This window comes from Chenopodium quinoa, unplaced genomic scaffold (genome assembly GCF_001683475.1).
Source record: "Chenopodium quinoa cultivar QQ74 unplaced genomic scaffold, ASM168347v1, whole genome shotgun sequence".
Taxonomy (NCBI): Eukaryota; Viridiplantae; Streptophyta; class Magnoliopsida; order Caryophyllales; family Amaranthaceae; genus Chenopodium; species Chenopodium quinoa.
The window spans coordinates 120,192-143,888 of NW_018744970.1; the positions used below are offsets into that span (position 1 = coordinate 120,192).

Genomic DNA, 23,697 nt, shown 5'->3' on the forward strand with positions numbered 1-23,697 from the left:
AATCCGGAAGATCACCTCATGGCTTACACCAACCTCATGTATCTGTAGGGGTTGGATGATGCCACTTGGTGTCGTTGCTTCCCGGCTACATTGAAGGGCATTGCCCAACAATGGTTTGGTAATCTGCCAGCCGGGTCCATCGATAGTTTTAGGAATCTCGCCTTCCTATTTGCCTCCAACTTCTCAATGAACATCCCTTCAAAGAAAACAAGCTTGGACTTGAGCACCATTAAGAAGGGGGAGAGAAAAGGGTTGCGCTCCTATGTCAGGCGGTTCAATCTAATTAGAATTCAGATTCAAGGGCTGTCTGACGAGGTAGCTTTTACAGACTTTTTCAAAGGTCTGAGAGACGGGTCGACTTTCAAGTTTGACCTAGTCAGAAAAAGGGGCTTTCACCTTACAGGCGACTCTGAGGGAGGCGGAAAGCTACATTCAAGCTACTGACCTTTGCTCGCCTGGTAGCAAGTCGGACTCCAAGAAGTTCGACAAGCAGAAAGACAGTCGGCCTGCCCAGCCGGCCAAAAAGAAAGGAGAGAGCAAGAAGAGAAAAGAAATCTGGGCGGTTAGTGATTCTGATCAGCCGTCCCAGAAGAAGAAGAAAGAATTTAAACCGTACGTCCCAAAGTACGAGTTTAACAAGGACTGCAACTCCATCCTCATGGAGATTAAGGACCGGCTGTCCCTAGAGAAGCCGAATCCAATGAAAAGTTCCAAACAATCAAGGAACAAAAATAAATTTTGCCAATACCATGAGGAAGTTGGCCATGACACCAATGACTGCTTCAGTCTTCAATGGGAGTTGGACCGCCTGGCTGACAAGGGAATGCTGAAGTCCTACATTTCTAAGTCCCCAGCCGGGGCAAAGAAGAAGAATAAGGGTCAGTCCTCTAAGACTACCCCCCAGCCTACTAGTAGCTCGGATACTGACAAGGAGCCGGTCTACACAATAGCAGGCGGGTTCTCATGTGGTGGCCCTACCATCCGGGGCACCAAGAGCCATCTTCGAAAGATGGACAAAGATGATGATGGGCAGGCGTGTCCAAGCTCCTCCTTCCCAGATGTTCTGATCATCGAGAAGGATGGGGGCAGTGTTCGCCGCCCGCATGATGACCCGGTCGTCATCGAATGTAAGGTTGCCAACCAACTGGTTGGACGGATCCTTATTGACACCGGCAGCTTATCAGACATCATCAGTCTCCGGTGCTTGCAGAAGCTGAAATACAATGACAGCAGCTTGCATCTGATTACCCACCCTTTAGTTGGCTTTGGGGGTGGAATGGTTTACCCAGTCGGAAGGGTTGATCTACCCATCCGGCTGGGTGAGAAAGGAAAGGGCGACACTTGGTTGTCAAGTTTTTGGTTGTTGAGGAGTTGACCGCCTACAACATTATTTTGGGCCGGCCAACCCTCAACGAATTCAAAGCTGTAATCATCCTTTCCTTCATGCTCATCAAGTATGAGAGGGATGACAGCTCTGTTGGTTCCTTGAATGGGGATCAGAAGACGGCCCGGGAGTGCTATCTTTTAGCCGTCAAAGATACCATGGCTCAAGACGGCCAGGAACCAATAGACCTTGACAATGTCAGGGATGTTGATCCAGTACCAGCCCCACCAGCAGCCGGGAAGAAAAGAAAGGCACCTATGCTGGTGGAGGTGAAGAAAGAGAAAAAATAGCAATCACTGACCGGTGAACGGTCAGATGAGCTCCGTCCCCAACCGGCTGGTGAACACATTGATATACCTCTGGACGACAGTCGTCCGGAGCGTACCGTGAAGGTTGGGACGGTTGCTTTTGCTAAGTTGGGTGCAGACTTGCACCTTCTGCTGAAATAATTCAAAGACATTTTTGCCTTTGAAGTGGAAGAGATGCCAGGCGTCAGCCCTCATGCTGTCCACAAACTTGCCGTGGACCCTAAAAAGAAGCCCATCCCGCAGAAGAAAAGAAATCACGGCAAGGAAAGAAGTCAGGCGGCAGCTGCCGAAGTTAAAAAGCTGTTGGATGCTAGGTTCATTCGGCCATGTAATTTCCCCGACTGGATGGCGAATGTTGTGCTTGTAAAGAAGCCGAATGGTACCTGGCGTATGTGTGTTGATTACACAGATCTCAATAAGGCATGTCCCAAGGACAGTTATCCGCTTCCTAAGATCGACAGCCTGGTCGATTCGACAGCCGGGCATGCCTTGATGAGCTTTATGGATGTCTACTCCGGCTTCCAACAGATACCCCTGTGGAAGAAAGATCAAGAAAAGACGGCCTTCGTCACTTATCAGGGGCTATTCTGTTACACTATGATGTCGTTTGGCTTGAAAAATGCGCCGGCTACGTTCTAACGGATGATTAATTCGATCTTTATTAATCAAATTGGGAGGAATGTAGAGGCGTACATTGATGACATGATAGTCAAATCCAAGAAGCAGGCGGATCACCTTGCTGATCTCCGAGAAACCTTCGCCACACTCAGGCGGCATAAGGTTATGTTAAGTCCTAAGAAATGCGTCTTTGGTGTTGAGTCTGGGAAGTTTCTCGGATTCCTGATTCATCAAAGGGGGATTGAGGCTAACCCTGAGAAGATACAGGCGGTAATTGACATGAAGTCACCCTGCACTGTCAAGGAAGCACAGAGACTAACCGGTTGCCTGGCCGCCTTGGGGAGATTCCTCAGCCGTTCAGGTGATAAATGCCTTTTCTTCTTCCAAGCAATCAGGAAGAAGACCAGATTTGAATGGGAGGGATGATGCTGAGGCGGCCTTTCAACGGCTGAAAGAACACTTGCACTCCTTGCCAAGGCTTGTTAGCCCACTGCCTAGAGAGGTGTTATACATGTACCTAGCCGTCTTGGATCATGCCCTCAGTGTCGTTCTCCTTCCTGAGAGAGACGGTGTTCAGCTTCCGGTCTATTTCATTAGCCATGTTCTAAAAAATGTTGAGCCCCGGTACCCATGGTAGAAAAGTTTGGCCTTGCCCTGTATATCGCTTTCAAGAAATTGAAACCTTATTTTCTGGCTCATCCGGTGGCAACCTACACCGACCAACCCCTCTAGCGGCCAATGTCTACTTTGGAGTTATCCGGCAGAATGTTGAATTGGGCTATTGAAATGCAAAGTCTTGAAATCACTTTTGAACTTAGAAAGGCAGTGAAAGGTCAGGCGTTTTCCGACTTCATTGTTGAAATGACTCGACCGGTGCAACCGGATAATTTTGACCAGGTTTGGAAAATGTATGTAGACGGAAGCTCAACGAAGAACGGCTGTGGTGCAGGAATTATATATGAGTCTCCTGAGGAAGAAAAATTTGAAAATGCACTGCGGTTTAAGTTTCAAGCCTCAAATAATGAGGCGGAGTACGAAGCCCTGCTAGCCGGAATCCGCATGTGTAAGGCAGCAGGGGCAACTAAAATTGACGCCTATTCTGATTCTCAATTGGTCGTCAGCCAGTATGAGGTAACATATGAGGCAACTCATCCGGTTATGATCAAATATCTTCAGGCAGTCAAAAAAGAGGCTGGGGCACTTGAGGAATTCCGTCTGAATCAAGTGCCTAGGTCAGATAACAACCAGGCGGATGCGTTGTCCAAATTGGCTTCATCCGCCTGTTTTGATACTCCTTGGTCGGTCTTTTGGGAAGTTCTTGAAAAGAGAAGCATACATGAAGAGCCATTGGAATCTTAGACCGAAGCTCTACCTGGATGGATGTCATCCGGACATATTTAGCAGACGACAAGCTTCCTGATTCACCATAGGAGGCAGCCGTCATGAAAAGGCGAGCAGCAAACTTCGAGTTGAGAAACGGAGAACTCTTCAAGGCGGGTTTCCTCAAACCTCTACTGAAGTGTGTTACCCCAGAAAAGGGAAAAGAAGTTCTTGAAGAATTGCATGCTGGGTACTGCGCCTCTCATATAGGTGGCAGGTCCCTAGCCGTCAGAGCCAGGCGGCATTACTTCTGGCCTACTCTTGAAGCAGACGCTAAAGAGTTAGTCAAAAGATGTGACAAATGCCAAAGGTTTAGCCCTCTTATTCACCGCCCGGCTACTGATCTGACGACAATCCACAGCCCAGTCCCATTCGCCAAATGGGGCATGGATATCTTAGGACCTTATACGCCTGCTCCAGGCGGAAAGCGCTACATTTTGGTGGCTGTGGATTATTTTACCAAATGGGTAGAAGCTGAGCCGGTTAAGAACATCAAGACAAAGGATGTCATCTCTTTCATCTGGAAGAACATCATCACCCGGTTTGGGGTACCTATGTCTATGGTGTTTGATAATGGCCCCCATTTTGAGACCTCACAACTCAAGACTTGGTTGGGAGATCAGGGTATCTCACAATGTTTTGCATCAGTCGGCCGACTCCAAGCAAACGGCCAGGTTGAAGCCTTCAACAAACTCATCTCAGACGGCATAAAAAAGAAAATTGAAAGAGACGGTGGTTTATGTCCAGAAGATTTAATTCATGTCCTATGGGCCATCCGGACTACTGCTAAAGGGTCAACCGAAGAAACCCCATTTCTTATGGTATACGGTGCTGATAGGCTTATCGCGTACCTAACAAAAATAACCTAACTATTCCTTCTAACTGTGTAGTAGGGCAAGTAAGGATCGAATCCCAAGAGACTATGGTTCATTCAATTAATCAGACTCAATTAATCACTAAGCACGTCACCAATCAATAATGGATGATAATAATCAACTAATATATTAAATAACACAATTAACTAGAGGAAATATTAATCAATAAACTAAAGCATCCAAGATCAAGCATTACCACGATTATGATTGATAAACTAATAAATCTACCCCCAATATATAAATCAATTGACAAGAAGAAAAGCAATCCCTAATAATAATACCAAAGGTCTCTTCCAAGTTATCAATGGCTTCCCAAATTAACTATCAAGCCTACTTCCGTGGAATCAAGCGAATAAGGGACATTAAACACCATGCCTAGATTCCTAATTATTCAATCATCTACTTCCGTGATGATCTTCAAACCCTTAATTGGAATAACCTAATCCCGTTAATACCCAACTTCCGTTGCAATAAGAACAAAGGGATGATAACAATACTAATTATTCCTAATCTAGTATTGGCATAAACACAATCAATTAAGCATGTCAATTGGGATTATTATTGGGGAATTTAAAGTTTTAATTCATGCATCAATCATAATTGGGCTACCCTAGATCTTGGAATAGAAAATCTACTCACACATATTGAAAGAAACAATAACAATCATGAATATGGAAAACATAATTGAAAAGCAATTATAATTGAAAGAGAATGAAGTAGAAGTGAATACCAAGGATTCTTCAATTGAAAGGAATTAAATTGTTGAAAAACAATGCTCAAATCTAATGGAAAGAATTAAAATTGCTTCAAAGTAATAAACTAGAACTCTAGAGAGAGAAAGAGGAATAATGGAAAACTTAAAACTTCTTTCTAATGAAGATTACAAGGGGTATTTATACCCTTAATGACCTAAAAATAAGAAAATAATAATACGGAGTGTCGCATAACTGTGCCCGGTCCAACCGGGCAAGCACCTCCCGATCGGGCGGTGAGAGTACGGAGTTGCTTTCCTTCGTAGCACTTCTTCCACCACGTGCCCGGTCCAACCGGGCGGACGTTGCCCGATCGGGCGCGTGGGGCGGTCTTCATAAATTGCTTTCTACCTTCGAAAATACCAAAAATCATCTAACTCCTTTGTGCCCGGTCCAACCGGGCGGACCATGCCCGATCGGGCACGTAGAGGCTGCAGCAAATAGTTTGTATTTAACTCATCTTAAATCAGTCATAACTTCATATCCGGAGCTCTGTTTGAGGCGTGTAATATATCGTTGGAAAGGTCTTCAAGTCTACTTTCCAATGCAATTTGAATCACTCCATTATCATTTGTATATCAAAAGTTATGAGCATAATAGTGAACAGGTGTCATATTTGTCAAGTATTTCATCAACGTTTTGCTTCATTTTCACTCAAGTTCGTCTCGAACACATGATTTGATATTCTTAAGCAATATGTTTTCATACTCCATGATTATTATACTCAATATTAGCCAACCATACTCCATTTGCATATAAATCACCTGAAATTCATCAAAACACACAAACGAAGAGTAGTAGAGCACAACTTAAGCAAATAATGCAAATATGCACCAAAGATCTCTAATTTTGTAATAAAATGAGCTTAGATACCCACCTAAAACATGTGCAAAATAGGACTTATCAAATTCCCCCAAGCTAAACTCTTGCTTGTCCTCAAGCAAGACAATTAACAATAATCAACAACAATCAACAACCAAACAACATGCTTCACCCCATAATGCAAAATCAAACAAGGATTCAAAATCGAAATCAAACGAGCATGCATCCTAATCAACCAATCAAATTACTCAAACCGTCGATCCACCTAATTAATCGTCAAATGAGACCAACCATTTATAATTCAAGAATCGAAGACTAGAGTATCTCACATCGGTGGTCACTCAACACACTTTTTATGTGGCGAGCTAAAAATGAGCTCGATCTCTCACCATCCCCACCAACAATGCAATCCCCCCATCTCACAACACTCGCGTGTTTAGAGGGTTATAATAACGCTCAACCTAGTCAATGTCGACTTGAAATGCAACATATACTCCAGCATTTTGACAAAAGACTCAATTCACATGAACGCAATGCTATGCACGAAGATCGGAAGGACTTTGTGAAGCTTGTAACGTAGGTCGGGAATAAGAATGGGTAGGACAATAATTTGGGGAATGAGAGCTATAATAGTCTAACCGGGGGGAACTATCAAATGCGATGAGTCACACCTCGATTCATCAACTTCGATCAATGAAACACAAACCCAATTACAATGAAAACACAACCATCATCTCATCCACCTACATTCTCAACTCTTCAACCTTCTTTTACTTGTTTGCTTCATTTCTTTATTTTTTTTTTTTATCTTTTTATTTTTTTTTTATTTCAATCCAACAATTTTTCATTTGAAACTTTTTCCAAATATTTTTCTTTCTTTTCTTTATTTCTCTCTTTCTTTTTCAAGAAATGTTACTTTTTTTTTTCAAGTAATTCAATCAAACCTCCTTTTCTCACTTTTTCTCTTCTTCTTCCTTTTCTTTTCAATATTTTCGCATCAATTGCAACTTGAAACAGAATCACGCAAAAATACCGCATAAAATAGCTCCCCCAAGCTAGACTTGGGAAAAGTAATCAAATTGGGGCCAAGGGGTAATTTTTGTGGAGTTAATGAAAAATATAGTCAAGCTACAACATGGGTAAGCAAGAAGGGAACTGATGTTCTAATTTTGTCTGGAGGCTACCTAATGAACAAATGCCTTCGTCCTCCTCAATGTGCATATTAATGAGTCATGCAAACGTTACTCAAAGTTATAAACCAATACTCAACTTCATTGACATACCAGGAACTAACACACATTCCTAACCAAATCAACTAGTCAAGCACTATATTCACAAGTAGTTGGGCAAAATTGACTCATGTTAAGACATCCAAGCAATCAAACATCAAATCATGGCTAACCTATCCACAATACTCGTCATCATATACCAAGAATTAAAACAATTTTCATGAATGGGGCACAGGGAAGCATGATTTATTATTCATTGGATCGTATTTTTTTGTATGTTTTTTTTCTTTTTCAAAGCAATAAAATCTAACCTAGAAAGCAATAAAATCTAGACTATGAAAGAAATAAAACTAAACTGAATACGTCAAAAAACAAAAAGAGAGAGAAAAGAAAGATACCTTAATCCAAAAATCTCCCCCAAGCCAAAATCAGACAATGTCCTCATTGTCTTAAAGGGAAGCTAGTAGTCAAGGCGACTACTACTTATCATCATCACCACAACAATGTCACCAAAGCCTCGAGGATTTCAATGCATCTCTTTGGAACAAATTTGGGCAAGAATGAAACAAAGTGTTAGTGGGAAAAATATAAAAATTGAGTTATGCGTACTATTCTGATCATAACTTTTTTTGTATAAATTATAATGCAGTGATTCTAATTGTGTTGGAAAGTAGACTTGAAGAGCTTTCCAACGATAGGTCACACGCAAAAATCCGATAAGAAACGTAAAAGTTACGGCCTGTTGAACTTGAGCAGTTTTGCTGATCCGTACGCGCGCCCGATCGGGCGAGCTCTGCCCGAGCGAACCCGAGTACAATCCAGCTTTCTTCTCCTTTAAAATCGAAACCTTTCTAGATCAAAACCTACACATATAGAAACTCCCACAAGAATAAAATATCCTCTCCTTACCTCTCTAAAATAAAACAAACGAAAACACAAAAATTAGAAAAGACTAAAATAAAAATAATGAAATACGGGTTGCCTCCCGTAAAGCGCTAGTTTATCAAGGTCTTAAGCTTGACCATTCTCCTTCCATCAGAAGAACTTAACGCCTTGAGTAACTTATCATACGCTCCTGCAAACATTTCATTAAGCACTATATAGGGCTCAATTGCAAGCACAGTAATCCTTACATAGAAAAGATTAGGAGCACACAAAGAAAACTCAAGGTAAAAAGAAAAATCAAAAGAAAAAGATGAAGATACACCACAACCTTCTGCTTCCTCCGCTAAAAATTTAGAATTAATAGAACGAACATGGAGGTAGTCTTGTTCTGTATCATCACCCAATAACGACTCTATTATTTTACGCTCACGAATAAGTTCATTACCAAAGGAAAAAGAATTTTCAACCATTGGTTCTACAACCAATGACTTTTCAACCAATGGTTCTACAACTAATGATTCTTCTTCTATTGGAACCAATGATACCTCAACCACTGATTCTATAACCAATGACTCTTTAACCATCGGTTTTTCAACAAATGATTCTTCCTCCGACGTATTATACAAATTATGATAATATTCATCATGAATCCTCCAATAAATTTCATTTAGAACAAACTGTTTTTCAGAATAATCATATACGAATGGAAAGATTCTAAAATCATCCGGAGCTCGAACAAAATACTCACTATAAGGGCAATCAGGGTTTTCATGATAAAGATAATAACAAGAACAATGGCCAGATGCAAGACGTGACAATAAATCATCCATCTCCAAGGCATGTATATCATCAACTCATAAGAGAAAAAGAAGTTAATAATAGCCAAAGCAACAAACCAAAATCTTAGCAAAAACGAATCACAAATAATTAGATGAAAACCGTTAGTCCCCGGCAACGGCGCCAAAATTTGATAGGCTTATCGCGTACCTAACAAAAATAACCTAACTATTCCTTCTAACTGTGTAGTAGGGCAAGTAAGGATCGAATCCCAAGAGACTATGGTTCATTCAATTAATCAGACTCAATTAATCACTAAGCACGTCACCAATCAATAATGGATGATAATAATCAACTAATATATTAAATAACACAATTAACTAGAGGAAATATTAATCAATAAACTAAAGCATCCAAGATCAAGCATTACCACGATTATGATTGATAAACTAATAAATCTACCCCCAATATATAAATCAATTGACAAGAAGAAAAGCAATCCCTAATAATAATACCAAAGGTCTCTTCCAAGTTATCAATGGCTTCCCAAATTAACTATCAAGCCTACTTCCGTGGAATCAAGCGAATAAGGGACATTAAACACCATGCCTAGATTCCTAATTATTCAATCATCTACTTCCGTGATGATCTTCAAACCCTTAATTGGAATAACCTAATCCCGTTAATACCCAACTTCCGTTGCAATAAGAACAAAGGGATGATAACAATACTAATTATTCCTAATCTAGTATTGGCATAAACACAATCAATTAAGCATGTCAATTGGGATTATTATTGGGGAATTTAAAGTTTTAATTCATGCATCAATCATAATTGGGCTACCCTAGATCTTGGAATAGAAAATCTACTCACACATATTGAAAGAAACAATAACAATCATGAATATGGAAAACATAATTGAAAAGCAATTATAATTGAAAGAGAATGAAGTAGAAGTGAATACCAAGGATTCTTCAATTGAAAGGAATTAAATTGTTGAAAAACAATGCTCAAATCTAATGGAAAGAATTAAAATTGCTTCAAAGTAATAAACTAGAACTCTAGAGAGAGAAAGAGGAATAATGGAAAACTTAAAACTTCTTTCTAATGAAGATTACAAGGGGTATTTATACCCTTAATGACCTAAAAATAAGAAAATAATAATACGGAGTGTCGCATAACTGTGCCCGGTCCAACCGGGCAAGCACCTCCCGATCGGGCGGTGAGAGTACGGAGTTGCTTTCCTTCGTAGCACTTCTTCCACCACGTGCCCGGTCCAACCGGGCGGACGTTGCCCGATCGGGCGCGTGGGGCGGTCTTCATAAATTGCTTTCTACCTTCGAAAATACCAAAAATCATCTAACTCCTTTGTGCCCGGTCCAACCGGGCGGACCATGCCCGATCGGGCACGTAGAGGCTGCAGCAAATAGTTTGTATTTAACTCATCTTAAATCAGTCATAACTTCATATCCGGAGCTCTGTTTGAGGCGTGTAATATATCGTTGGAAAGGTCTTCAAGTCTACTTTCCAATGCAATTTGAATCACTCCATTATCATTTGTATATCAAAAGTTATGAGCATAATAGTGAACAGGTGTCATATTTGTCAAGTATTTCATCAACGTTTTGCTTCATTTTCACTCAAGTTCGTCTCGAACACATGATTTGATATTCTTAAGCAATATGTTTTCATACTCCATGATTATTATACTCAATATTAGCCAACCATACTCCATTTGCATATAAATCACCTGAAATTCATCAAAACACACAAACGAAGAGTAGTAGAGCACAACTTAAGCAAATAATGCAAATATGCACCAAAGATCTCTAATTTTGTAATAAAATGAGCTTAGATACCCACCTAAAACATGTGCAAAATAGGACTTATCAGGTGCTGAAGCTGTCTTGCCCATTGAGCACTATGAGCTGACTCTCAGAGATATGCTCTATGATGAAGAGGCAAATTGGGAGGCCATGCGGCTGACATTGGACTCCCTCCCGGAACGCAGGGGCAACGCTGCCCTGCACCATGAGATATACCGTCTGAGAATGACCAGAGCTTATAATAAGAAAGTGCACAAGCGCCCTCTGAAAGTGGATGACTTTGTGTTATGAAAAATGGAGGCAAACAGTAGGGCCAATGAGGCTGGGAAGCTAACCCCTAACTAGGAAGGCCCCTATCGGATTTATGAAGAAGTCAGGAACGGCACCTACCGTCTGGAAACCCCATACGGTCGCTGCCTGCCTAGAACTTGGAATGTAGATAATCAGAAAAAGTACTACTTCTAAGAATGTATATTTTTTGTAAACAGTAAGTCAATTAATGAAAATTCAGGCTTTGTTTGCAGATTCATTTTGCCATTATTATTGTTCGTCCGCCTGGGCAATGCTCAGACGGACCCTGAGTTTAACTAACTAAGTTTGATACTTAGTTTAGTTGAACATTATAATTGCTAGTCTGCTTGGGTAAAACTCAGACAGACTATCTGTTTGAATCACTAAGTTTGATACTTGGTGTAATTTAACAATTGTTAGTCCGCCTGAGTAAAGCTCAGACGGACTCTTTGTTTAAATTAATAACGTTTGATATTTGGTGTAAATTATCAATTGCTTATCCGTCTGGGTAATACTCAGACAGATTATTCATTCAACCAACTAAAACTTGGCACAAAAACGCCTAGTGGCTATACAACCGGTCTCAAACAAGACCAAAGGCCAATATGGCCGGATGGTTGCTTATTTTACAAAACCGTCTGTCCCAACATGGACAAAGGCGTCCGACGACACCCCTCCGGGTGCAATCGTCGCAGTGACCATTCGTCGGTTATATGTACTAACGCAGACGGTGAAAATTAAAAGACCAGAATAATCTAAAGAACGATTAAGTTACCGAAAATCGGATGCCCTGAGGCATCAGTCGGTCATCGGCTGAAGTTTTTACTTAGGTTATTTATTCCAAAGTTGCACTCACTCCTCCTATTGGGGCAAAAGATTGTGTAATGGCTACGCGTCAACCCCAGACGGAATACAACCGACTGGGCAAGAAGCTCAAAGCACCCGTTCTAATGGTCGGCTGTGCACTTAGTTTGGGGCAATCACCATTGTGATTGATTGGCCTAAAAACATTCCATACTTCTCTTAGTATCAAGTGTTTTCAAGCCAATCAATCAATTTGAAATAAAACCAACCACACAGCCGCCTAGGGGCAGGAGCACCCGGATTGCAAACCGCCGCATGCTTTTTTAAGTTGGACAAAATATTAAAGAATTGCAAACATACGCAAAATTCAAATTGAAAACTCAAAACACAAATAGGTATAAACAACCGACTGAGTCGGAATACTTCATAAATATTTAAAATGGCTCAAAGGCCATAAGTTGTGTTAACCGGAGTTACATCCGGTGAGGAGAAAAAATAAATTGTTAACCCAACCGCACGGTTGGTAAAAATACAACATAACACGGCATACAAGTCGGTAAAGAAACAATAATGGCATACTACCGCAGAAAGTGGGAAGGACCGCCTAAGGCTGAGGTGGTTGATGCTGCTCCGGCTGAGTTTGGCTGGTTTGGCCCTCGATATGCTCATCTGTCGGCTCCTCAGTATCAGAGACATCATATCCCTGCTTAGCCGCCCAATCCTTGAAGCAAGGCGGGGGAGCATCACCCAGTAGCTGGGCATCATACACCTCAGTGGCGTAATCATACCTCAACTTAGAGACCTCAAAGTCTATTTCTGGGTAAAGGAGGCTCTAGGTGATCTTCAGCCGGGCCAAGTTGTCCCGCTCATTCTCCTCTGTCAGCCGTTTTTGCTCTTGGGCTAGGTCTTCCGACTACTTGTTGCGCAGATTGATAAGCTCAACCCTCAGGCGGTTAACGTCTGTTCGGAGTTGGGCATTCTCCTTGTCAGCATCTTCTAATGCCTTGAGATCTGATTTGGCATCTTTCAGCTGCTTATCAAGTCATCAGCCCGGTTGTTAGCTTCGTCATTTGCAGCCGTCAAACTCCGGATCAACTCTTCCTGTTTCAACTCTACTGCTTTAATCTTTAAATTACACATATAATCAGAATATTCAGCAAAGTTGAGGTTTTCAAGGGCCCTCCGTTTGGCGTCATTTACCTCTTCCTGTTTTCGCCTGAAGAGGCCCCGGAGGCCGTCCACACTCAGCATCACCTAAGGCAATAACAGCCGGTTTATGAGTTACTTTGCAGAATTAAAGATAAAAGATATCAAGGTTGAGGGGTTTATTACCTCAGCCAGTGGACCCATTATCCAGTCGAAGTCCACGACCTGCAGATCAGGTATAGAGTTCTTCTCGGACCGGGTGAGGGTCCTCACCATCCGTCTTGCGAAACCCGCAAGATCCGGCTCGTCAGAAGTCAGATCTGCATCAAAGGTAATACTCTGTGAGATGGAGTCGGCATTCATCCGTTGCCGGCTTCTGACCGACCCTTTAGAAGGATCAACCTTGGTCTTGACTCTCATAAAATCAAGTGGCCAAAGTATTTCAATCCATCCCTTACCTTAGGCTTCCGGATGGGTCTCCGGTTTCTGCTCCTCCCCAGGCGTTGCCGCACCGCCTGCAACATTAGGTGGCTCGCCACCCTTCGATGCCGTAGTGGCATCCGGCGCTCTCTGCTGCGAGCGTTCCGAGCTTTCGCTCAGAACTTATTGCAGCAGGCGATTTGCCCCCGGTCGTTGGATGATCGGATTGGGCAGATGATTGTTTCTCCAGATTGCCTCCTTGCCTTTTGAGCAGCTTGGAGAAGGATCGTGGAATGTTCTTGTTGGACTCCTGAGAAATAAACAAAGGGTGAGTATACCCAACCGGCAAAGGGAAATATGCAAACACATAAAGTCAGGCGGTCTTACCCCACCTTTCTTGGAGTCTTTCGCCTCGACTGCTGCCTTCTTGGCAAGTGCCGCCTCTTTGCGCAGCAGTGCCACAGACTTAGCCGATGTCTTCACCTAGTCTACCATTCTCAAGGCTTCGTCTGCAAGAACAAGAATTTATGGTTAGAAGAAATTACGGCAAGTTTGCAATTAAAGTAAAATAACAATCATTCCAGATGAAAAATATTCTACCCCTGGGAAACATGGTACTCAGCCCGCAGGCGGACAAGAAGCACTCGTCCTTGAAGAAGTCCAGATGGGGAATCCAGTTTTTGGGTACTATGATGTGAGTCCCATCCCCCATGGGCTCAGTTGTTGTTTCGAAAAATCTCGGCTCCATTATTTGCTCCCGGGCCGTAGTAGATAGCGCCGGGAGAGGGCATTTACGTCCAAGAAGGGCCGGCTCAGTATTGTACCGGTGCAGTGTCCGGTTGTGTCTTAGGGTGGGGGAAGAAACCAAATAAAACTTGTCCTTCCACCCGGACCATTTGGACACTTTGTCCAAAGTCATCAAGTATTGGGGCAAGGTGGTCAGAGTATACCATGCCCCATGGCCGCCTGGAGCCTTGCTCAAGTAGTGCATATGAGCGAAGGCGGAAAAACTGGGGTTTATATTTTGAAGCTCGCAAGCGGCAATGTAACTAAGAATATTCACCCACGAGTTGGGGGTGAGCTGCCAAACCCCTAGATCGTACCCCTTGAGGATTTTCCTAATCCCAAGGTGGAGTGGGAACCGGAGGCCGGCTTCGATAACCGCCTCGTAGCAGATGAAGTAGTCATCTGCATGATCAATATTGTCGCCCCAGGCCATTACAACATCAGCCGGGGGAACGATAATCTCCCAACCCCTTCTAAAGGGGTGTTTTTCCTTGAAGGCCCTGAATCCGCTATTGAGGAGGGCGATGTTACCAAGCAGCATCCGGGTCCTTTATGGGTTGGGGTTGTCGGCGACTTTAGGCGGCTTCTGATAGTCAGCCGCAAAATTGTCTTGGTTAGAGCCGGAAGATTCGGCCCTTGACCCTTCGCCGACCTCAGCGTTGCCGGTTTCATTAGAGGAGGCGGTACCCTTGCCGCCTCCCTCTAGTGCCCCGGAGCTCTCGGAAGTAGAAGGAGCCTCTCCGTCAGATCCGCTCTCCTCCCAATCCCTCTGTTCCCCGTCTGGGAAAACCTCATCGGCTGGCACTCTCATAGTGCGCCGACTCTTAGACCGCTTGGCCGTTTGTTTCGTCCTGGCCATTGTGTCCTGCACAGACACATAGAGGGAGGAATTTGGAGATGAGCATATTGGTTTCGAAAGTCCAGAAGAGGCACCCCCTGTTCTAGACTCAGCCGTTCCGGGGGATCAGCTGAGTGTCCTAGGCAGTGCCGAGTGAGTGGATTGGGAACTCATTTATATTCTCTAAAAATCTAGGTATACAGGCGGAGAAAAAATGGTATACAAATTGAAAGGGAGGAAAGCTAAAATGGTACAGGCGGTTACCTCGCTTTTTCTCTGAAAAATCAAAAAACCGCTACAGCCGGTAAACCGGGTGTTGAACTGCTAGCACTTAGAAGTTTGAACTTGCTGTGACGCAGACGGAAGCAGAGAACTTCTCTCTAGAATCTCTCTTTTTCTCTCTCTAAAAAGTCAAATGTGAACGTAAGGTGAGAAAAAGGGGGAGGTAACTTTCTATTTATAGAAAGTGAAAACGGGGGGAAATCTTTGATTTGATATTCAAAAATTTTACCCGTTACTGTTCACCTATGAAAGGTGGACACGTGTCACAGGCCCCACGTGATATGCACGTGCAACCTGTGAGGGGCAAATGTTTAGGGTAAAAATACCCTAGACACGTGGACCTATGAGAGGAGGCCACGTGTCGAGCTCAGGATGGCCCACGTGGCTTAACATCCTCTTGACACATGGCGCCCTCAGATACACCTCTGAAATGGCGGCCTTCAAGGGCCCAAATCCCTAGAAGCGCCGTTTTACGGCGCAGCCCACTGAAAGTTAGGTCAAGTGACCTAACTAGGGGGACACTCTCCAAGGACCCTTTAAATAGGGAAATATTTCCCCACTTTGGGGACAGATTGAATCATTGATTACACCTGCATTCTCTCACATCAGAGAAAGACCTGAGTTTGGAATTCGAGCAGATACCCACCTAAATTTCCGCACCTTTTTCTCTCCCTTCAAGTTTCTAACTTGTGCGTCGGAGGCGGAGCACCACCCAACCGATGTCTCTGTTTGTTTTGCAGGTACAGCTCACGCCAGATCAGTGTTCGTGTTGTAACTCTCCCGAGGGACAAAAACACCCAAAACAATGCTAATATTATAATTTGGGAAAGCCTTACTTCTATATTAATTTCATGCTAATATTTTTTTTTATAAGAGTATTTGATGTTTCATTATTTTCCTCACCTTACTTATATATCATAATAAAAACCTATGACTCACTCATTTTTAAGAACTAGAGTGTACCCGTGCAAATGCACGGGATATATATTTTACAAAATGATATTAAAAAAAATCTAATAACAAATTGTTTTTCAAATATGAAAAGTTGATTTTGATAGGGTAACTAACTATTATAACACCGTGTGTCCAACTCTTACGGGAATTACTTTATTTGTTTTATAGGTTTCATCCAATCAGTGTGAGGTAACCCCGTTGGTGTTATAAGGGTTACTCCGTTAGTGTTCGTATGTGGTTGGCCACATCTTGTGGCCGGGTTATTTGTTTAGGAAATACTCAGTCAGTTAGGGGTTACACGATATGTCAAAGGTTACTCGATCGGAGGTTACTCGGTTTGGGGTTACTCGGTCTGTTAGGTGTTACCCAATCAAGGGTTAATCAGTCAGGGGATATTTGGTCGGGTAAGGATTACTCAGCTCGGGCAAAAGTTATCGGGTTAGTGTTTTTTGTGTTCCAATCGGCCACCGTAGAAAATGTGCTATTTTTGTTTTGATACTTAGTATATTAATAAAATTGGTAATTTTTTTGTTAATTAATATTAATTAAAATGGATAGTATGTGGGCCATTAGGAAATATAATAATTAAAAAAAATTAAAAAAAATTAAAAATTAAAAAATAGTAGAAGTGGAAGTGTTTTTATTTTTTTTATTTTTTTTTTAAGGAAAGAAGTGGAAGTTATTTGGAGGATTATTTTTGTTTTTTTTTTTTAAAAACATGGAAGTTATTTGGAGGATATTGTCAAAAAAAAAAAAAGGAGAGTGCATGAGAATTGAGGATTGGGGTTTTGGAGAATATCAAGTGACTCTGTAATTATAATATAGATTTGATTTTTACATAATGAAAACTAAAGTTAAAGTTAACTAAACTTGTATAAACCAATGTGTATGTCAAACTACGTCATCAAAATAAGGATATGATAGGGTATATAGCATGGGTTCTAAATAATCAATAGACCCTAATTTTTTTTTTTCTTCATATTTACAAAGTCTAACACATCAATAGCCTTAGAAATTTACATGCATCATTGTCAAAAAAAAATGTCAATATAGCTATTGTTTATTTTACGTTTATAAATGTAATTCTTTGTTTATATATAATTGTTAAATTTAATGTTATAATTTGTTAAATAATTTTATAAAATCCGTGCATTACACACGGGACTTTAACTTAGTGTAATAATTAAACACGAGGCCGGATAGCCCGCCTTCAAGCCCCCTATTGAACTCCCGCCAAAACCCCAAAGGCGGCAGATCTATTCCCCTTAAATTTCATACCTACCCTCTCTCCCGCGTTCTCTTCTCGAACTTCACTCAAACAGTCAAACCTCATCTCACTTTCTCTCTCTCTTCGAGCTGATTTTCAAGCACGCTCAACTCTTCTGCAGCTAGATTTCTTCGCTGGTACATCTACTAGCTTCTCTTTTACTTTGATTTCTTGCATTTCCTTCGTTTCTGATCTCTTAATTTAGGGTTTATTACAAACGATTGGACTATCTAGCTCATGTTGTTTGAAGCTTTTATTTTAGGGTTTCTGAATTTGTGGTGTCTGAATGTAGTTCGATTTCTTGTTTTCCTTTAATTTGTTTACTGATCTATTTAATTTGGTTTAGTGTCAGGATTTAATTGTATTTTCCTGATTTTAATTAGGCGGGCACAGAATTATTTGAAACTTATTTTTAGGGTTTTAAAAATTTTTGAAGCCGAAATTTACCGCTATAGATTTCTATGATTCTCTGGTTTTGAACTAATAGCAGATCAGATCTATAGATAATTCGACTATGTTACATCTCTAATCGAAAAAGAGCTGTGTAAATGACGATTGTGTTTATGCTCGTTGCAATGGTATTGTTACTCAAATTGGTTTTCAGGATACGGAGTATATCATAATCGGTTGATTAGAGAGAGATAGTTGTATAATTGTATGTCGCTTCTCACAGTTTATGAGCATGTCGTCAGTGTTGTATTACTGGGATCTGAATTTGGGATTGTATGTTGATTTTATGATTTTATGGATTTGTCAGTATGAAAAATTGGCCTGCCTGAATGTATTTAACAATTTTTCAACTTTCCCAACTCTTTTAAAACATTTTATTGCATTTTTTTTTTCTTATACTTTGAACTAAGTTAAAACTTTAAAAGAGTAGAAAGAGCTGAGTCAGCCGACCAAATAGCAGTACAAATTGTATCCTACTTGTTGTATTATCTTTTTTTTTCCTATTGATGCAGTAAGAGAAATTTTTTTTTTTTTTAAAAAAAACCAACTAAGAGCATGTAGAGCTAATTTAGCGGAGTAATGGTTCTAGAACAATTAAGAGAAAATTCTAGAAAATTTGTCTAATTAATCAAGCTCAAGCGAACACAAGAGTTCTTTGAACAATTTGTTAATAAGCTTTATAGAGGGATTTATAAAAACACCAAGTGTCCAAGCTGCATTAATATGTTCTGCTCAATAGCCCACTTCCTTTATGTTTCACTAATTTCTATACAGATCAATCCTACATTCCCATTTTAAACAAAAAAATTAAAAATCCTACATGGAAACACCACTGCTTCTGCAATATATTTAAGGACTAATTTACTTATCCAATGAATTTTAGCATATTATAATTAAACTCTTAAATGGTGTTTATGTTACAAGGCTAGATTATTTGTGTACAAAGGTTCCTAAACTTGCCTGTCCAAATATTTCAGTATTGGAGGGTCTTGTGCGTATTTTGGTTTGCATTGCTTTTGCAACATTTACCTTAAAAGTTGTCACCAGTTTATGTTCACTTGTTATTGTATTTCATAGATAATATGTTTATGCACTGCCTTTTCACCTTATTGCTAAGGAAAGTGTTTTGCATGTAAAAATGTGTTGTTTTATATAATGTATTGGATGTGCTTCAATATAGTCTCTCTAATGTATGTATTGCTGTCTTTTTCTCCATTATATCTAGATTAAGATTCTCAGTCTTCCTCTAATTTGATAGGCTTACATTCTACAACAGTTGATGGAGCTAAGAGGCTGTACTCAGTTAAACTTTTTCACAATTATTAAAGGTGGTGAAATAATCAAAGTCCTAAATCTTGCTCGAGGAAATCCGAAGCTCAAGTTGAAGAGCATTGAAGAAATTTATTCTTCCTTTGACTCAAAATGGCATGATTCACTTACAGAATGTCCAAAAGCTGACAGATCATTGGCTGTGCCTCGTGATTTTGTTGAAGTAAAGACTGAGGTTAAGGTTGAGCCTATAGAAGAAGAGAATGGGTTTGATATTGGTGCAATGACATTGAGGCAGATCAAAAACAACTGCAAACGTCACAAAAGGAAAGCTGCAAGATCTATTGATTTGACAACTGTTAAAAAGGAAAATGATGACCATCGAAATGAAGAGGGCAATCTTGATCTTAAAGAAACTCTTGGTAGTTTGAAGCGCAAGGTGCTCATGAAAAGAAAACCTAAAAAGAAAGGAGATATTAAGTGCAACTCTATATCGTCTACAACTAACACTATAGATGGTAGGTCAAAGGGCACACCTGCCAATCTAGATTTACTTGATGTCAGCAGCAAAATCTGCAAGCCATTGAATAACAAAGTTGAAGATGATCTACATGATTACTCACAATTGCAAGCCAGAAGCCTAACTTTTAGTGATGACCCCAGATATACTGTTAGTGAATCCGTAAAAGCTATTGAACACTGTTATCCAGATCAGGTTCTTGATACATATTCAGTATATCCGAAATGTGATTATCTAGTGCACCCTGTAGCTTCTGGAATCTCAAAATGTGATCTCAATCAAGTTTCATACGAACATCTGGATAGTGATATACTTCAGAATCCACTAATATCTGAATTTCTAGATACTAAAGATGTTATGAAGGTAGATGATTCGTTAGTTGTAAGTCATCAGCCTTTGGTATCTTGTGTCTCAGAAGCCAGTAGAGAGGAAGACATGACTGATATTATGGCATGTGATGAACCTACAGAAACAGGTTTACTTGAATTTGATAGCTCTGATATTCAAGTTGATCTTCCTCGTAATCTCCAACCTTTACATGGTGGAAATCCATCAAAGGTATATGTTTCTGTTATGGCTCCTAACAGTGACTATCAAACTACTGAATTCATCTACCCTGGTGAATCAATAGAGTCAACGAATGAAAATAAAGATGTTGAAAAAGTTGTGACAAAAGCTGCTACCAATTACCTTTCTGAGGTAAAATGTGATAATAAATTTTCTTCAGTTAGTTGTATGGCTTCCCTGGGTGCCTCTATAGCTAGAGTTGAAGATCTACAATTGTCGATACTTGATGCTATTACTGAAGAGGTACCAGCATCTACCCTGGATCCAAAGAGTTATTGTCACAATACTGAATTTGTTACTAATGGTGAAGCTAGTAGATCTTTGGATGACAGTCAAGGTTCTGAAGCAAAAGCAATAAGAAGAGGTGTCAAGAACTGTGAAGTAGCAGTGCACGGTGAAAATCATTTGCCTTTGATCCATAGTGTGGATTTTTTGTGCAATGTTAAGTCTGCAGTCGAAGACAAGCAATCTTCGTTACGTAATGATGCTATTACCCTTCTAACCTGTTCTCCGAAGCCTTGCAATGCTATTGACCAACAGACTGGATCTGCAATAACTGAAGAGTGCTGCATAGACAAGCTGGAGCAGCAACCTCCTGAAAGGCTCTTTTCAGCCCGAAAGGTGACTGAATCCCCAAACTAAGCCTCATAAAGGAGGCTAATAAGAAAAGTAGTACCTTGTACTTAAAATCTATTACTGAAATCAGTTTAACATAAATTTTTGCTTCTTTGCAGTCGATTTCTCCAAATTCTAAAGAAAGATTACGCAGGGCTTTGAATTGTGCTGAAATACAAGACAATACTCATAGTCTTTGTAAGTTGATAAAAGCATATGCCATTTTTATTGATTAGCTTAAATATGAAACATTTTGAACTTTGGTCTATCAACTAGTTCTATTCTCTAATTTGTTGATCATAATTAACAAAATTACTTGTATATTTAAGCTGAAAAGTTAAAAGATTTGCTAGGATTCAGAGCTTCTCAATTGTGGTGTATCTTAAATAGACTGCAATGGAATCACAACAAAGTTCTTGAAAGCTTAAAGATCAGGCAGCCAGCGTGGACAATCATGCTTTGATTAATTTTAAATATTGTTTTCTGCGTCATAATAAATAAACTAGATTTCATAGTCTTTAGCAGTTTCAGGGTGCCTGATTTTTTTTTTTTTTTAAATTATTTTTTTTGTACTTCTTCTCTATAGCTAGCAAGGAGAAACTATTCCCTGAGAAGAATTGTGTGGTCAATTCATCTTCACAGTCAAGTTTTAAAAAAGCTCAGATTATCATTACATCAAAAAGACTGGAGGCATTACGTACGACTGAGATCAGAGCCAATAGTAGGCAAATACTGAAGAAAGGAAAATTTGAGAGAAAAAATTATCTTATGAAAGGCACTGTTAATGGTCCTCGGGCTTCTTCATCAGTACCTGCTGCCAGTGTGTGCAGTTCTCAAAGTTGCTCAAAAAATGCCATTGCATTCTCACAGCAGCAGATGATCGATACTGAACGCCTTGCATTGAAACTTTTGTCAGATTTGCATTCAATGAAAGAAATGGTTGTAGATACATTAACGTGCTCTACATCAAGACATAACAAATACAAGGTAAATAGACAATTCGAAGTTCTTTGTAAGACCTATTTTATTTAATTTATGCTGTTTAGCTAGAATAAATGGCTTGCTTGAAATTCTCTATGGAAGTATGTTCACATATTAACATCTAATGTCTTTGGTCTTGCACAAGAAATTCAGTGAGTTTTCAGTGTTATTTTGATGTAGTAACATTGAAAAGCATACCATTGCTCATTTAAGATTTTGTTGGATGCTCCGGGATCAGGGAAAATTGCTTTAATCCATTTTTTAAATTTGTGATTGCAAATTTTAGAAATAGGCCATAGTTGTGTAAGTACAAGGGTAAACATAGTTGTGATGTAATTCTATTCCAAAATGAACATGACTTTCTCATTCATACTTGTATATATGTAAGTACTTCAATTTTGGGTGTACATATTATTAGGTTAAAACATGCATACCTTTAATGCTGGTATTGTCCATAATTTTAAACGTTCTTGCCAGAAACTGAAAGCATGAATGAACATTCCAAAATCTCAGTACACTTTTTTATAATTGCTTCAGGCCAGAGTAGCAGTTGAAAATGTTAAAAAGATCGAGGAAGCAACAAAGAAGTGGTTGTCCATGATGTCAAGGGATTGCACTCGTTTCTGCAAAATTATGGTTATTATTCCATCTCAAACCTTTTTCAACTTTTTTGAGGACAGACTTTGGTTTTATATGGAAATGCTTCATTGTTATTAACCTTAATTAACTATGTCAACCAACAGGAATTAACTGGAAATAATGGTGCTTCTTCTGTAAAGAGGAATGATGAGCACATCCCAGATTCAGAGATATGCCAGAACAATCTCGTCTCTGAGACTAAGCAGTAAATCCTCACTTCTAATTCTTATTATTTATGTTTGTATATATTATTTTTATTGCTTATTTTGTAAGTATTTATTTGCCGTCATTTTATACATTTCTTATTTCATGTATTTCCCAGGGATGACCACAGCCCTTCGCCTCCTAAAAGTACAGTTCACAAGGAGAAAAAAATTATATTTGCTGATGAAGCTGGAGAAAGCTTATGTCAAGTCGAGGTTTTGTAGGCTAATAGAACTGGTTCCCTTGTTAAATCTATATTTGTAAGGGGCAATACGTACCTACAAAATATATTAGTACATTGTAACAGTAACTGTAGTTGTAATTGTAAATAGTGTTGTAATGTTGGACGACAAAGCTGATTATGCCCTTCAACTCCGGCACATGTTGGCTTGGTTTGCCTCACCGGAAGAGGCCTGTATTTCCTTTCTTTAACTTTTTCAATTTTTCCCGTAATATTTACAGTCCATTTATACCGTGAAAGTCATATTTAAGCAACTCAAGAGTCAGGAGTACCAAGCTAAAGCTGATAAAAAAACAATGGGTAGGACTGAGCAAAACTATTCGAAAATGTGATCCGAAAATTATGGATACCGATCCAAAATTCAATTTTGGATCAGATAGTCGATCCGAAAAAATTCGGATACGGATTTTGGATATCCGATATTCGAATGATATCCGATATCCAAAATCCGTATCCGAATTTTACTTTCTTGGCTTACAAACCCGATGTCGTCGTCGAGCTTGCTTCGATAGTCGGAGTACTTTTTTTTACTTTGTTTTTTTTTAAAATGATTTTTTATGTACTACC

At 40.0% G+C, this 23,697-nt stretch overlaps 1 protein-coding gene across 2 annotated transcripts; it reads left to right on the plus strand.

The window, feature by feature from the left end:
- The first annotated feature begins 17,507 nt into the window (after positions 1–17,507).
- On the plus strand, positions 17,508–23,360 carry LOC110706461. 2 transcript variants are annotated; one of them, XM_021884381.1, is made up of 7 exons: positions 17,508–17,781; positions 19,353–21,071; positions 21,185–21,263; positions 21,652–22,052; positions 22,584–22,682; positions 22,790–22,890; positions 23,008–23,360. In XM_021884381.1, exons 2-7 carry the CDS (start codon positions 19,374–19,376, stop codon positions 23,111–23,113), a joined length of 2,484 nt encoding a protein of 827 aa, XP_021740073.1. In that variant the 5' UTR covers positions 17,508–17,781; positions 19,353–19,373; the 3' UTR covers positions 23,114–23,360. The 2 variants fall into 2 exon arrangements, with proteins under 2 accessions (XP_021740073.1, XP_021740074.1); XM_021884382.1 differs by having other exon boundaries at positions 19,371–21,071.
- Positions 23,361–23,697: the final 337 nt, after the last annotated feature.